Source organism: Colossoma macropomum, unplaced genomic scaffold (assembly GCF_904425465.1).
Source record: "Colossoma macropomum unplaced genomic scaffold, Colossoma_macropomum, whole genome shotgun sequence".
Classification (NCBI taxonomy): domain Eukaryota; kingdom Metazoa; phylum Chordata; class Actinopteri; order Characiformes; family Serrasalmidae; genus Colossoma; species Colossoma macropomum.
The window spans coordinates 14,576,623-14,589,804 of record NW_023494807.1 but is presented as its reverse complement, the minus strand read 5'-3'; the positions used below and the strand labels follow the sequence as shown (position 1 = coordinate 14,589,804).

The following is a 13,182-nucleotide window of genomic DNA, read 5'->3' as shown; positions in this document are numbered from 1 at the left end:
GTTTGGGGCTGGTAACAGCAATGGGCAAGGATGTCTTAGAGGACATAAAGTCAAGGCATAACTGCCCTGTTGACCGCTGCAGGCTATTTTTAGGCTATCCTGCATGTGGAAGAGGTATGCTGTGCCCCTCCACCAAGCACATTGCAAGTCTTCTGGAGCGCCTACTCCTCCCCTGGCACGATTCTTTGTATTGTCTTCCGCCACTTCTGACACCATTGTAGCATGGGGGTACACAGAGGAAACATACACAACTCAGAGTTTGGATTTATTTAAAATTAACTCAGTAGCTAGAGTACAAGACAAGAAAATCACTCTTATTTCCGAAGGGAGGGTACATGCTCTTTCCGGAGGGAGCCATAGCCTGCTACAGAGTCTCACCAGGTGTTATGAATCTGGACCCAAACCTGGATGATGGTAGCTAACACTACCAAATGCATTATTTACCCAAACTGATGAGATTTGATCTTTGTACAAGCAATGCTTTATGTCTGTATAGACATGAAGTTCCAAAAATTTAATTTATTTTAACATCAAACCTTTGTCATTTGCAAACGTGTATCTGTTACACATATTCATTTGATATAAAAACATAAATTTTAAGAAAAATTAAACAATTTATCTGCGTCCTTGGGTTTTCCTTTGTCATTACACCAAGTTATGTAGATGATAAAAAAATTTAAATTTAAGTAACATGATGATAAGGTACCAACATTTGTGGCATATGTCAGGGATAGTAGCATATGTCAGGGATAATATGCAACAACCATCCTCCTCAAGCATCTATGAAGATCCGCCATAGGTAAGTGTCACTTTAATTCTTAACACGCTTATTTCAAGCTTTATTTATTTGCCATTACATCCTGAATGCACAGGCTAGACTCAAGAAGATTACAGACCACTTTAAGTGGTAACGTATACAATTTCTCAAATAATATTTCTGATCTATTTTGATTGTATAGGATAAAATTAAGCACAGTGAATATACTACAGTATTTCCTTTTTAATGCAGGTGTTTATGGGCTTATCTGGCCTAAAACTGGTATTTGTCATGTTCTGAAGCACAGCATTATATCTCCCAGCCATCAGTTTGACAGAAATTACAATTTTGTATCGTTTTCATGTTTTCATTCAGCAGTGTTCTCCCACTACAATACCTTGCATGCATTTTGCAACACATCATACAGCCATTGGTAATTGGTGTCAACCAATCTTGACTGCTAGTCTAGCCACTTATCTAATAAGTTAATAAATATAACCAAGAATTACTATAACAGGTCATCACAGCAAAATCATAAAGAAAACAATGATTTTATCTGTATGCTAACTTTAGCTTTTAGCGTGTTGTCTTTGTCGTTCAATGAGTCATTTTCTGTCATTTGAGTAATCAATTCTCAGTGCTGTAATGATTATTTAAAGACAGTTATTACAGTTATACAGCTGCAATAAAGTAATCAGCCTCCCAGCAGTAATGTTAGCTATCTGTCCTACTTCTAAATTCACCAGCTAAAAAGACAAAAGGTTTCAAAACAGCCCAGCCCATAATCCACACCAAAGCAGTTTGTTTTTAAAAGTTCTGCCAACCTTCAATATGCACTATATGGCCAAAGGTATGTGGACACCTGACCCTCACACCTACAAGAGCTTGTTGGACATCTCATTCTAAAACCATGGGCATTAATATGGAGTCCCCCCATGCACCTATAACAGCCTCCACTATTCTGGGAAGGTGTGTCTGTGGGAATATGCGTCCATTCAGTCAAAATAGCATTTATGAGGTCAGGCACTGATGTTGGAAGAAATGTCCTGCCTCAGAATTGACGTTCCAGTTCATACCAAAGTTTGGAGCTCCATGCAGGCCACTGGAGTTCCTCCACACCAAATTCATCAAACCATCCCTTTATGGACCTTGTTTTGTGCACAAGGTCACAGTCCAGCTTGAACAGGAAAAGACCTTCCTCAAAATGTTGCCACAAAGTTGGAAGCATATAATTGTCTAAAATGTCTTTGTATGCTGTAGCATTAATTACATTAATTATTGTGTTGATGTTGCTTCCAGAGGCAGTTTGGAACTCTGTGGTGACTGACGCAACAGAGATATGCAATTTTTACCACTTTGTGGCTGAGCTGTTGTTGCTCCTACACGCTTCCATTTCACAATAATAGCACTTACAGTTGACTGGGGCAGATTTATCAGGGCACAAATTTCACAAACCAATCCTATGACAGTGTTACATTAAAAGTCACTGAGCTCTTCAGTATGACCCATTCTACTGTCAGTGTTTTTCTATGGAGATAGCACAGTCACCTACTGTTCCCTACATTTCCCATTTTTTTTGGAATAAGAGTAGAAACAGAGATTTGTCTGAAATGTGTGACAGCGCTAAGCATTGATGACAGCTTCACAGAAAGAGAGTGGCGGTGGGGTGGAATGTGATGACTGTTGTAACTGTCTCCGATGCAGTTTTAATGTGACAGGCTGGCAGGAGCAGTTGATGTGCTGGTACCAGAGAAAGCTTCCAGAAGGCTGTTGTTGGGTACACACACACACACACACACACACACACACACACACACACACACACACAGCTAACAGCCCCCCTTCTCCCCCGTTATTTCTACACCTGTGCCTGCATGACAGGTTTTATATTGTCTGCTTTACCTGCTAACATACAAACACACACACAGCCACCTGCTCATGTAACATAATGGCTGTTCCATCTTTAAAAAACATGCACAACTACGTGTCTTACATGACTAGTGTCTTGATAATATACAGTACTGTGCAAAAGTCAGAGAGCACCGATTAATTATTTAAATGGCCATTAAGTGCAAGTTATATGCTCCCAGTACAACCCACCTATCTATCTTTTCAGCAATATCTCTTCAAATATGAATAACTTAATAACTTGTGCTTCACTTGTACCCATCTGGAAATTAAATAAATGATAGTAGTATTCAAACACGTAAACAACCGCAGACTGTTTCCTCTGTTGTAGCCCACCCCCACATTACTCCCTTCCACAGAATTATCAACATATTTTAAGTTGATTTTTACCTGGTAACATGCACACAGCTGGCGCCTCCCACCATAAAATGACAGCTTGGCCTTCTGTAGACCTCCCCCCACTCACACCATAAAGGCATGTCCTACGTGTCTGGTTTACCTACTAATCCACACAGCACCGGTGTGTCATTCATAATTATCAGGCTTCTTATGTTGTGGGTGGAAAACTATTGCTGCAATTTAAAGGAGGCATATGTGACTTCTGTGAGGCAGCACTGATTTGCTATGGTCTGTTAAACAACTACAGATGATCTGTTAAAGGAATATTCCAGTGTTTTTCAGCCTAACATGTATCTGCTGCTTCTGTACTGTACCATAAATTACCATAGACAATGATTTTGATACATTTACCTGTGCTTAAGGAACAAAAGAAAACACTGACTCGAAACTCACTTAAAACTAATATGAGGCACTGGGCAGTCCCTGAATTTCACAAAAACACATTTGAAATTATATAACTGTACAATAGTCAGAAAACTACAGATGTTAAAGTATTAATGTTAGAATGAGAGAATGTCTTACCAAAGCTGTTCAAACACTGGACACTGTAAAAAGCAGTTCCAGTTACATTTGCTTGTACATTTGGTATCCATGCTCAATCAGAAGTGAAGCCAGAGGGGTGGTAGGGGTGGCACTGGCTACCCTGATGTCAGATTTGCTAACTTTCTTTCTTTTCCTTTTGACAGAGTCAGTTTGGAAAGTGAAAAGGGGGATATTACAGAGTTGTGTTCAGAAGAATATAATAAATGTTTCTGAGTTACCCATTCATCCAATGTCAGTGTTATGATTGTGGTTCACATAAAAAAGAAGGAATGTAATAAGTGAAGGGTTCCAAAATGCATTCTAGCCCACTTTAAAGATTTTTTTTTTTTACATTTGTTTTTTCCCTGATGAATGCTGTTGAGAGTTGAGTTTACATACACAAGAAATATCAATGCTATATTATGATTAGTATCATCTTTATCTATCTTTAGTATCATCCACTGTCAGCTGTTACCCTTTTCAAAAACTCATCCAAACATCCAAAATTGTTACCAATGGATAACCTAGATTTTGGAATGAAACCCTTGTTTTCTGGGTCATTTTTGATAATTACACATATTTTTGGGGTTTATAGACTTTGAACCCCCTAAAGTTGCTATGGCTACCCCATTTATACAGTCCTAGAATCGCCACTGTATGCAATCAGGCATGAGTCAGTGAGGACCCTGACCACACTACACAGCTAGTGTAAACTATTCCCTCTGGAAACCAGTCCCATCTCTGAAAGAACAAGATTTAAAGACTTACAGATACAGATTAATTTACAAATACCTTTAACTGAAGTATAAATAAGTGTTCTACAAAAACGTGTATGCCTTTTTGGCATAAACATTTTCTGTTGGAATTCAGTATCTGACCAATGGCTTTTATTAACAGTGAGCTTTCAGTCAACCTTTTTCAGGGAAACGTCAGAATTACTCTACAGGGTAATCAATCATATGTGAAAAACATTCCTCTGCTACTATAGATTGACAGTTAGTCCTCCCTACTCCAAAAATCTAATTTAAGCACTGGAGAGGCCCCACTACTGAGCCTTGAGATACTACTGAAACAGAACAGTGACCAGACATCTATGCTCATCGATGGTTAACATAAGCTACTTCACTCAAGCTGAAACAGAATGTAGATCAGCGTTGCCCAATCCTGGTCCTGGTCTACCATCCTCTAGTATTCAGATGCTACTAAAGGGCTTCATTACCTGGATCATTACCTATTAGATTAGGGTTGGAGGTAGCTCTCTAGGACCAGGGCTGGGCAGTCCTGATGTATACTGTCAGGGTACCTATCACCTATCGGTACCTCAAACTAGTGCAGTTTTTTTCCTGGAAATCATTTAACTCCACCAGTGTTAGCACCTTCAGGGCACGTTCTGGATGAGCCTGGGCTATTTGTTTACCATTTGTTTATTTATTTTTAGCTGACCATTAAACCAGCTGTTTTTGTTAATGTGTCTAAAACTGATACACTATTTGTAAACGTCTGTAAGGAAGTGTGGAGCTTCACACTGTTTACAGTAATATGCTGGCATTTGAGGCAGCCAAGAAAAAAAAACACCACTGTAATTATTATCATCTGCATTGCTGAGGTTCTGTGGCCGTGCAATTCCTCCTGCCCCCATGGAATCCATGTCATGCATTTCTAAAGAACAGAATAACTCCATTCACACTGATGTTATGACAGATCATCAGCTATCTAACATACCTTTGCCAAGCTGTCATTTGCTTGGCTCCAGGGTTAACGGCCTACCTCATATGGGTATTCAAATGGCCATAAACACATTCATTGAAAAAAAAAAAACTTTATTGTGGCTTCACTAATAGGTCTGCAAGCAATATACAGAAAAGCACTGCTGAATGAATGAAAATACAACAAACAGCTCATTTTCTCACACGCTCACTCCATATGTATACATATTAAAAAGGACATCATTCAAAAGGTGGACACTTATTCCCAACCCACTCCTTAAGGCTGAAATATTGCATTGCTTCTGGAAACCAATGATGTAATATACTGCATTGAACCCGTAGTCAGTTATTGTACATTCTATAATCAGTTACTGTTCTACATACATTTGTGGAGGCAAACAGCAAACTTAATTTTAATTGAATGTATTTCATTGGACCTATGTATAGATACTAATGCCGGTATTACAGAACATAGCCTAAGTATCTAATACATTAGGCCTGCACAATATATTGTTTGTTAATTGTTATCGCAATAATGGCTTTTGCAGTAGACTGCAGTTTTCTGAGCTTTGATAAGTAAGAAACAGAAACAGGCAAAAAGAATCATTTAACTGTCAAGAACTATGAATGCAGTAAATGTTTCAGTGGTTCACATACTGTGCTGCACTATATCCAATTAAACAAGACTAATCATGCTCTCTTTTTACTCAGTCATGCAGTTGTTCGGTATTCTTTAAGCATGATATCCACAATATGCTCAGAACAGCATATTATGACATAATGTGACATAAATTATCACAGTAATGTTAAGTTTCATCATACTGCCCATCCCTAATTCTGACTAATCACAGTTCCAGATGAGTGTTTCTGTGAGTGTTTTGATGAATTGTTTTGATGAATATTCATGTATTCCAACAACAGAAAATTATTTTGGTCAAAATACTGGAGGCCAATCTTTAACTATGCCGCACTATTGGCAATTAGATATTTCTGGCACAGTCGCGTGGAGCTGCGATCCTAGTATTTTGTCCATATCGTGCAGCCCTATTCATAATATATTCATTCAATCATATTGAATCTCCCATATGGGTTTATTTTACCGCAAGAGCCTGCTGTTCAGAATGTCACATATGAAATCATTATATCCAATATGAGAAATGACACTGCTGGTAAGGCCAACTGATGAAAAAACACAATAATAGCCCTTAAATGAGGCAACAAAGACATCTAACACGCACGCTTAGATCTATGGCAAAGATAGAGCACAAATATGCTCGGGGGAAACTGTTCTTGTGAATTGCTCTCCAAAACTGCATGCCAGCATTCTTGTCTAAATCTATGTGATTACTTCAGATAAGTCAAACCGGCGCTGGCCTTTGGTAACAATCATCTGGCACTGCTGCATTCTACAAACCTTTTTTTCCGATGAAAACGATGAAAATGATTTCAAACATGCTGATTTGTCAAGGCATGACAGGGTTTTCTGGTGACTAGAGCAGCATCTTTAGAACTGAACTTTCATTTAATTATTTTCATTATTGAGGCTTGGGGGCAACGTCTCTCACCTAAACCTCTGAATATAAGAACCTCCTAAAGATTTGCTTATATTTGCATTAAAGGAGTACTCCAGCCCATTGGCTTCTTTTGGAAGCGAGTTTCGATCCAACAGGTTTTCAGTTCTTTTCTCAGTACAAGGAAACATTAAAACTACTGTCTGTGGTAACTGTATGTTGCAGATGTGGCAGGTTGAAAAAAGCTGAACTTCAGCATCTATGTTGGAATATATATATATATATATATATATATATATATATATATATATATATATATATATATATATATGTTGAAAGGCGAAGCATTTTCAGGTATTTGTCTTCAAGATGCCAGTGTCAGTAAACTGAATATAAACAAAAATAAACAGATAACTTGAAAAAAAACTTTAAAACTTCCTGACTGTGACTAAGTTATGCATTATTCAGCTTGGGTAGGATGAAGAAGGGGTCTGAAAAACCCCAGCTGCATTCTTGATAAGCAGTCTCGCCTTATCAAGCATTTTGCGTCACCAAAACGCAGGTGAGGCACATGTGACGGAAAGCCACTTACATTTACAACACAGAAAATGGTTAACACAGGCTACTAACACATAATAGTAATCAATGAAAATCTATTTACATTGAGAAATCATAGCACTAATGATAACATACTTAATAACCTTGCATTAAGGGCATGCCTGGGGCTCTGTTTTTTTAATAAAACAGAAAGGCACAATGGTTATGCATGCTACAGGCACACTTAAATAAAAGTGAAACAGAGAAAAGAAAAAATAAAAAGATTCACAGCAATAACGTTTAGGAAGAAACCAACAGAGGCTCTTGATTCGTTACTGACCAGTTTCAAAACTGTCCGTCAGTCTGGGTGCAGCCACAAGCACAGTTCAGTGTGTCCACTGCTTCGTGCTGTCTATTCGGAGTCCATCTGCTAGAATAACAAACTTGTAATTGCATGTTTTGACCCCAAAGTCAAAAGTCTAAAGTAAGCTACCTTTATCTACAGGCTAAAGACTATATGCTATATACTGCTTTTATATTCTGCATAATACATCATTAATAATAAAAAGAAAACTGTAAAAAGTAATATGAAAAAAGAACAAATTACAAATATAATTTAAAAGAATATAAGATCAACAATGAAAAAATAGAAAATAAAAAGATTTTACACAATTACTGATTATAAGAAAGAAAAAACTAAATGCTAAAAATGAGGACAACTACCAATACGTAAAATAATAGGCAAATAGTGAGTAATCAGACGACAACTAAAAGAAACAAACACTAACACTAAAAGAATGGTCGAAACCACAGGAGAGCGTACGCCTCACTGCTCTATTCTTTGATGAAAGGCAGCTGATTCATGACTGTTGTTGCCGCTGCTGTTTCTGGCTAATACAGTGGAAACTCACGATTCCAAGGAAGCATTGCGTAAGCCAAGCGTGGCATGATGTGTGGAGTTACAAGAATGCATCCGGTACCCTAGCAGGCTGGCAGGTATCCATGTTTTCATAAGTATGCTGTACATTTGAATAAGAGAGAGAGTACATAGGAAAATATAAACTAAATAGGAAAACTGAGTGCTTGGGCCCCTACAAACAGGAAAATAGAGGGAAAGAGAGAGAGACCTGACAGAAAAAAAATGAAAAAGTGTAGATTCCCTCTTTGAAAAAGTTGAAAAGATTGTTAGACCACCTTGACCTGCACATGGCAATCTAAACTCCTTAAAAAAGTGGTCAAATCAGCAAGAATAGTGGGGGTCATTGTTCCAGTGGTCCAATGGTGTTTTAAACCAGCCAGCTGCTTGTGTGCTCGTGTGTGTGGCTATGATCTCAGGTCCGATGCAGTTTTTCGTTGAAGCGGTGTATGGTGATGCAGCCGTGGTAGGAAATGGGGCGGGGCATAGCAGCCACACCTGTGATGATGCCAGAGGCAGGATCATAACACAGAATGCTGTCAGAGGCTTCGCCGTTCTCTCCTCGTCCACCCAAGATGAAAATCTTTCCATTACACACCGACATACCACAGCACTCCTGAACACACATCAACATACACATCATGATGGGTAAACATAGCAGCACAATTTAACATGATACCTCACACAGTTATGCTTTTAGAAGTAGCCCTAAATTCATAAACGAAAACACAAAAAATTATAGATGTCAAGTATTATTTTTATGATTGTTATGCCCAAGCCCTGCGATGGACAGGCAACCTGTCCAGGGTGTATTCTGCCTTCTGCCCAATAACTGCTGGGATAGGCTCCAGCACCCACCCGCGACCCAGAAGGATAAGTGGTTTAGAAAATGTGTGTGTGTGTGTTATGCCCAAGAAACTACTAAAATGGCATAGGTGTGTTCCTAAACTTCAACACTTATTAGGAATCTGAAGATCTATGAATATGCACAATTATGCAAATTGCAAATGCCCCCTTTCGAAACCCCTCACTTTCCCCCCACTACCTTGCACGCTGTCTCTATCAGGCTCAACAGACTGAGATGAGGCCGAGCAGAAACAAAAATAAGTTCCCTGTAACTGTAATAATTAGACAGATTGTCTTTCTGTCACTCCAGCATGAGTCACTCGATTTCACTTGCTCAGATTTGAGTCTACCCTCTAATCTTGCCTCAGTGCATTCTGGCCATTGAGCCAGAACTGCTGGTGGTTTAGCCCTCACTAAGCTAACTTTAGCCTCTGGTGCTGATGAGGATATGAATTAAAAGAAACTTAAGATAACAGCACCACACACAAAACCAGGTTTACCTGCTCAGATTAGATTCTTTATTCTCTAAGCTTGCATCAGTGAAGCTTCAATGAGCCACAGTAAACCTGAACGGTTGTATGTACAGTTGTTTAGGCCTTTTCGCTATGCTAACCAGACAATGCCGTTCAACCTTGGTAGCATTGCAGTGGTACGTGAAGGCTGAGGCAAAACGGGGAGAAGCAATAAGTTCTCCCTCTCGGTTCATGGGCTGCCCTTAACGAAAGCCAGCAAAAGTTGGTTTGGCATTGGCAGTGTGGGTTATTTTGAACAACAAACAATGTAGGCAGTAAGAGCTGCTAACAACTTGCTAGACCAAGCATGTTTTACAGATTTTTTGATGAATTATTCATTTGAATGGTACATTATTACTGTAGTAGTAATATGATGTATAATACCAAGTGTCTCCATATACAAGTCTTTTTTCTTTGTTTGCTACGTTGCTTCAGCATTAGTAAAATAGAATACTGCACAGACTTATACAGAGATTCACTAGACATATGATCCAAACTTCCATTTGCAGATATATCTACAGTTTTAGCTGGTATGCACAATAATAAAGTGAATCTAAGCACAGAACAACCCTAGATATGTTCTACATATTATTTTCAACATTTTCTCTGAGATCCATCCTAGTAAACGTAATGGGTCTCATTATCAACACCTTCATGAGTTGAATCAGGTTTTATAGTAAAGGAAAACCGGAAAGACCCCAAGATGCCCTGTTCTAGAGGCTTGTGAAATTGTCAGATGGCCAGCATGGTCAGACACGTACCTGTCTGCTGAAGGTGTTGACCACAGGCATCCAGAAGTCCTGCACTGGGTCATAGCAGTAGATGCTCTTGGTCAAGCCTCCACACACGTACACCAGGTTGTTCAGCGAGACAGCTGTGATGTTGCGCTTTGAGACTGGAACGTTGGCTCTTAGCAACCAGCTGTCCGTCTCTGGGTCATAACATTGTACCTATAACACATTACAATTATAAGATTCACAAAAACATCATGCGTGGGCCGAAACACTGTACCTGAGACACGCAAATGGGACAAGATAAATATATGCACTGTTACTTTGAGTCAGCAGTACTGATGAAAAATACTTGTTATTGCCAGAAAATTGTCAGAAAGATTGTTCGAATACTGAGAAATGCAGCCTACACTGAAAATATGAGGACTCTACTGGAGTATCCTTCATAGTCTTCTGTTGCCCATAATCCTTTGAGCATGTATCTGACCCCCAAAAAAATTTGCACTGGATGACGTGACAAAGCAGCCTAATAGACTGTTCCATTCTGCATTATGTAACATAAATAAGGAGTCTTCATAGGACAGTCCTATCAAGGACACTCCTTTCTCAGCTGCAGTCTAGCTTTTGGAGCATCGTCATAGAATCTGGTGGGTTTTGTCACCTGGCAGCAGCTATATTTTTTTATTCACTATTTCTCTATTGTAGTGGTTAAACAAGTCAGAAGGGAGACGTGGGCACTGACTACCCAGACGGATCAGTTCCACACTTCTTTGTCATTACATAAACACACAAGGTGCTATGAGAAATACAAGAAGGTTACATGTAACTTATAAGAGCACACAGATCGTCCGATATACGTACAAGCACTTGAGACAGAAAAAACAGAAACACTGAAATTAACTTTGTTAATAAATGTACCTCTTTCCCACCAAAACCTTCTACAGGGGTGATATTCTATTCCGGTTAAGAAAAAAAGTGAAATGATAACACAGACTGCTCACACACATTGCAGCCGCATCAATGTATATTATGTCCCCCCAACACGTACATCTGGTCTCGAGACTTTTAAACAGTGTTATTCCAATAGTAAACATTCTTTCAGCACTATGCATTATTTATTTTCTCAATTTTGTTCATTTTATTACTGTTGCATTTGTTTTACTACTTTAAGCTGCTTGTGTCCACTATCTACAGCTTATGTGCATAGTATTTTGGGTATATGTCTGGTGTTTTTATTATCTAAAAGCATGTTACAAATAAAATATATTATTTTTTATCTTGGTTAACTAAATGCTTCAAAAAAAAAAAAATAAAAAATAAAAAACATGTTGGTGTGAACACTATAAGCCTTTGTCAATCTAGTGACTATCATGCTCTGAAAGGCTCACTGCTGTCATGGCATGCACGGGGCTAACCGAATATCACCATCATGTTTTTTGTTTGATCAGATAAAGGTAAGTTTTCATTTCCGCAATAGTAAACTGGTACCTGTTGCTTTCTGTCATGCTTCGTAGCTACAGCCAGACATGCACAAAATAAAAAAAAACCCTGACCTGATCTGTCATATGACTTTTTGGTATTTATTTGGCAAATGCATTTCCTTCACAATTTATCTAATTTCTTTTTTGTACCTCAAGTGAGCTTACAAATTTTTAACCACAGAAAGGCTCATTGTTGTCACGGTGCATAAACCAGACAACTGCTTGCTGAAGTGTTTCTCCTGTCAGACTGATAAAAACTGATGTACGGAAGCTGGAACTGCCATAGTCCTGTCAGCTGTGGACAGCTTAGTGCATAGAAGATCATATGATCCATGGGTGTGGGCAGAGCTTCTGATGCTGAGCCTCGAGGACATATAACTTACTAGCAATGCTTCTTCCAAAGAAATGTTGTTCTTTGGAAAAGCATAACTGTTTCTTCAAGGACTGCCTGTGAACTGTGAAGACACCCCAAGGCACAAAAAAAGATGAAGTTAAACAGAATACGATCCTGGCTGTGGAAGGATTGACTGTCATATTTACTATAAACTATTGTAGGAATGATGTGGGAAAGTGAAGAGTCAAATGAGATGACACTGAATACACATGCATATTAGACACACATTATCATTTGAAGATATCATATTATATCCATTAGAAACAGCTAGACTGAGACATGGCAAACACACATACATATGCTGGTCTGGGAAAACGTCACTTGACAGACATTGCACTGTAAAACAAAACTGGCTCGACACACAATGCCCTTATATAAGAGAAGCAGGGATGTTGTGGGAAAAAAAACTAACATTCTGAAGATGTGATCTCTGTGCTGTAAACAAAATGCTATCTCTTTAGTGGAAAATGCCCATCCCCCTTCAGTACCTCATGCTTCCTCATTTAGCATGGCCCTATCTCGCTCCATCTCTTTTTCCTTTCTCTCATTCCCTTTCTTCCCCTTCAGTCTCACTTACATGTACTCATTGTCTCTCCTTCCTCTCTTCAGCATTCGTTAGTTTTTCATCCAGCTGTCAAATTAAATGTCAGCTGTGTACAAAGATCTCTTTACATCACATTTCTGAAACACACCCGAGAGATATGCAACAATTTTATAGACAAATCTTAATTGCTGAGCAACTGTTTTGTTTAATTTTATGGCTGTATTGTACATCATTAGAGTGGAGAGGTAGGACGTACTGGCAAATAAGAGCAGCAGGCACCTTCATGTCTGTTTACCTTCTAATATCACCATTATGTTTTTTTTTTTCCGCAAGCAAACGTTAACGTTTTTCTCAAGCAAGCGTACAAACGTTTAATCAAAGTTTGACTTCCATCAAGTCTTTTTTGAGATTTGATTTG

General features: G+C 38.7%; 1 protein-coding gene across 1 annotated transcript in view; it reads right to left on the bottom strand.

Moving 5' to 3' along the window:
• Positions 1 to 5,395: 5,395 nt before the first annotated feature.
• Positions 5,396 to 13,182, bottom strand: part of klhl24a (kelch-like family member 24a) — a 46,608-nt gene continuing 38,821 nt past the window's right edge. The window contains exons 7-8 of the mRNA XM_036556166.1: positions 10,376 to 10,564; positions 5,396 to 8,872 (exon numbers count right to left, since the gene is read on the bottom strand). Coding sequence (XP_036412059.1) covers positions 8,672 to 8,872; positions 10,376 to 10,564 — 390 coding nt within the window. The 3' untranslated portion in view covers positions 5,396 to 8,671. The remainder of the gene's footprint in view (positions 8,873 to 10,375; positions 10,565 to 13,182) is intronic.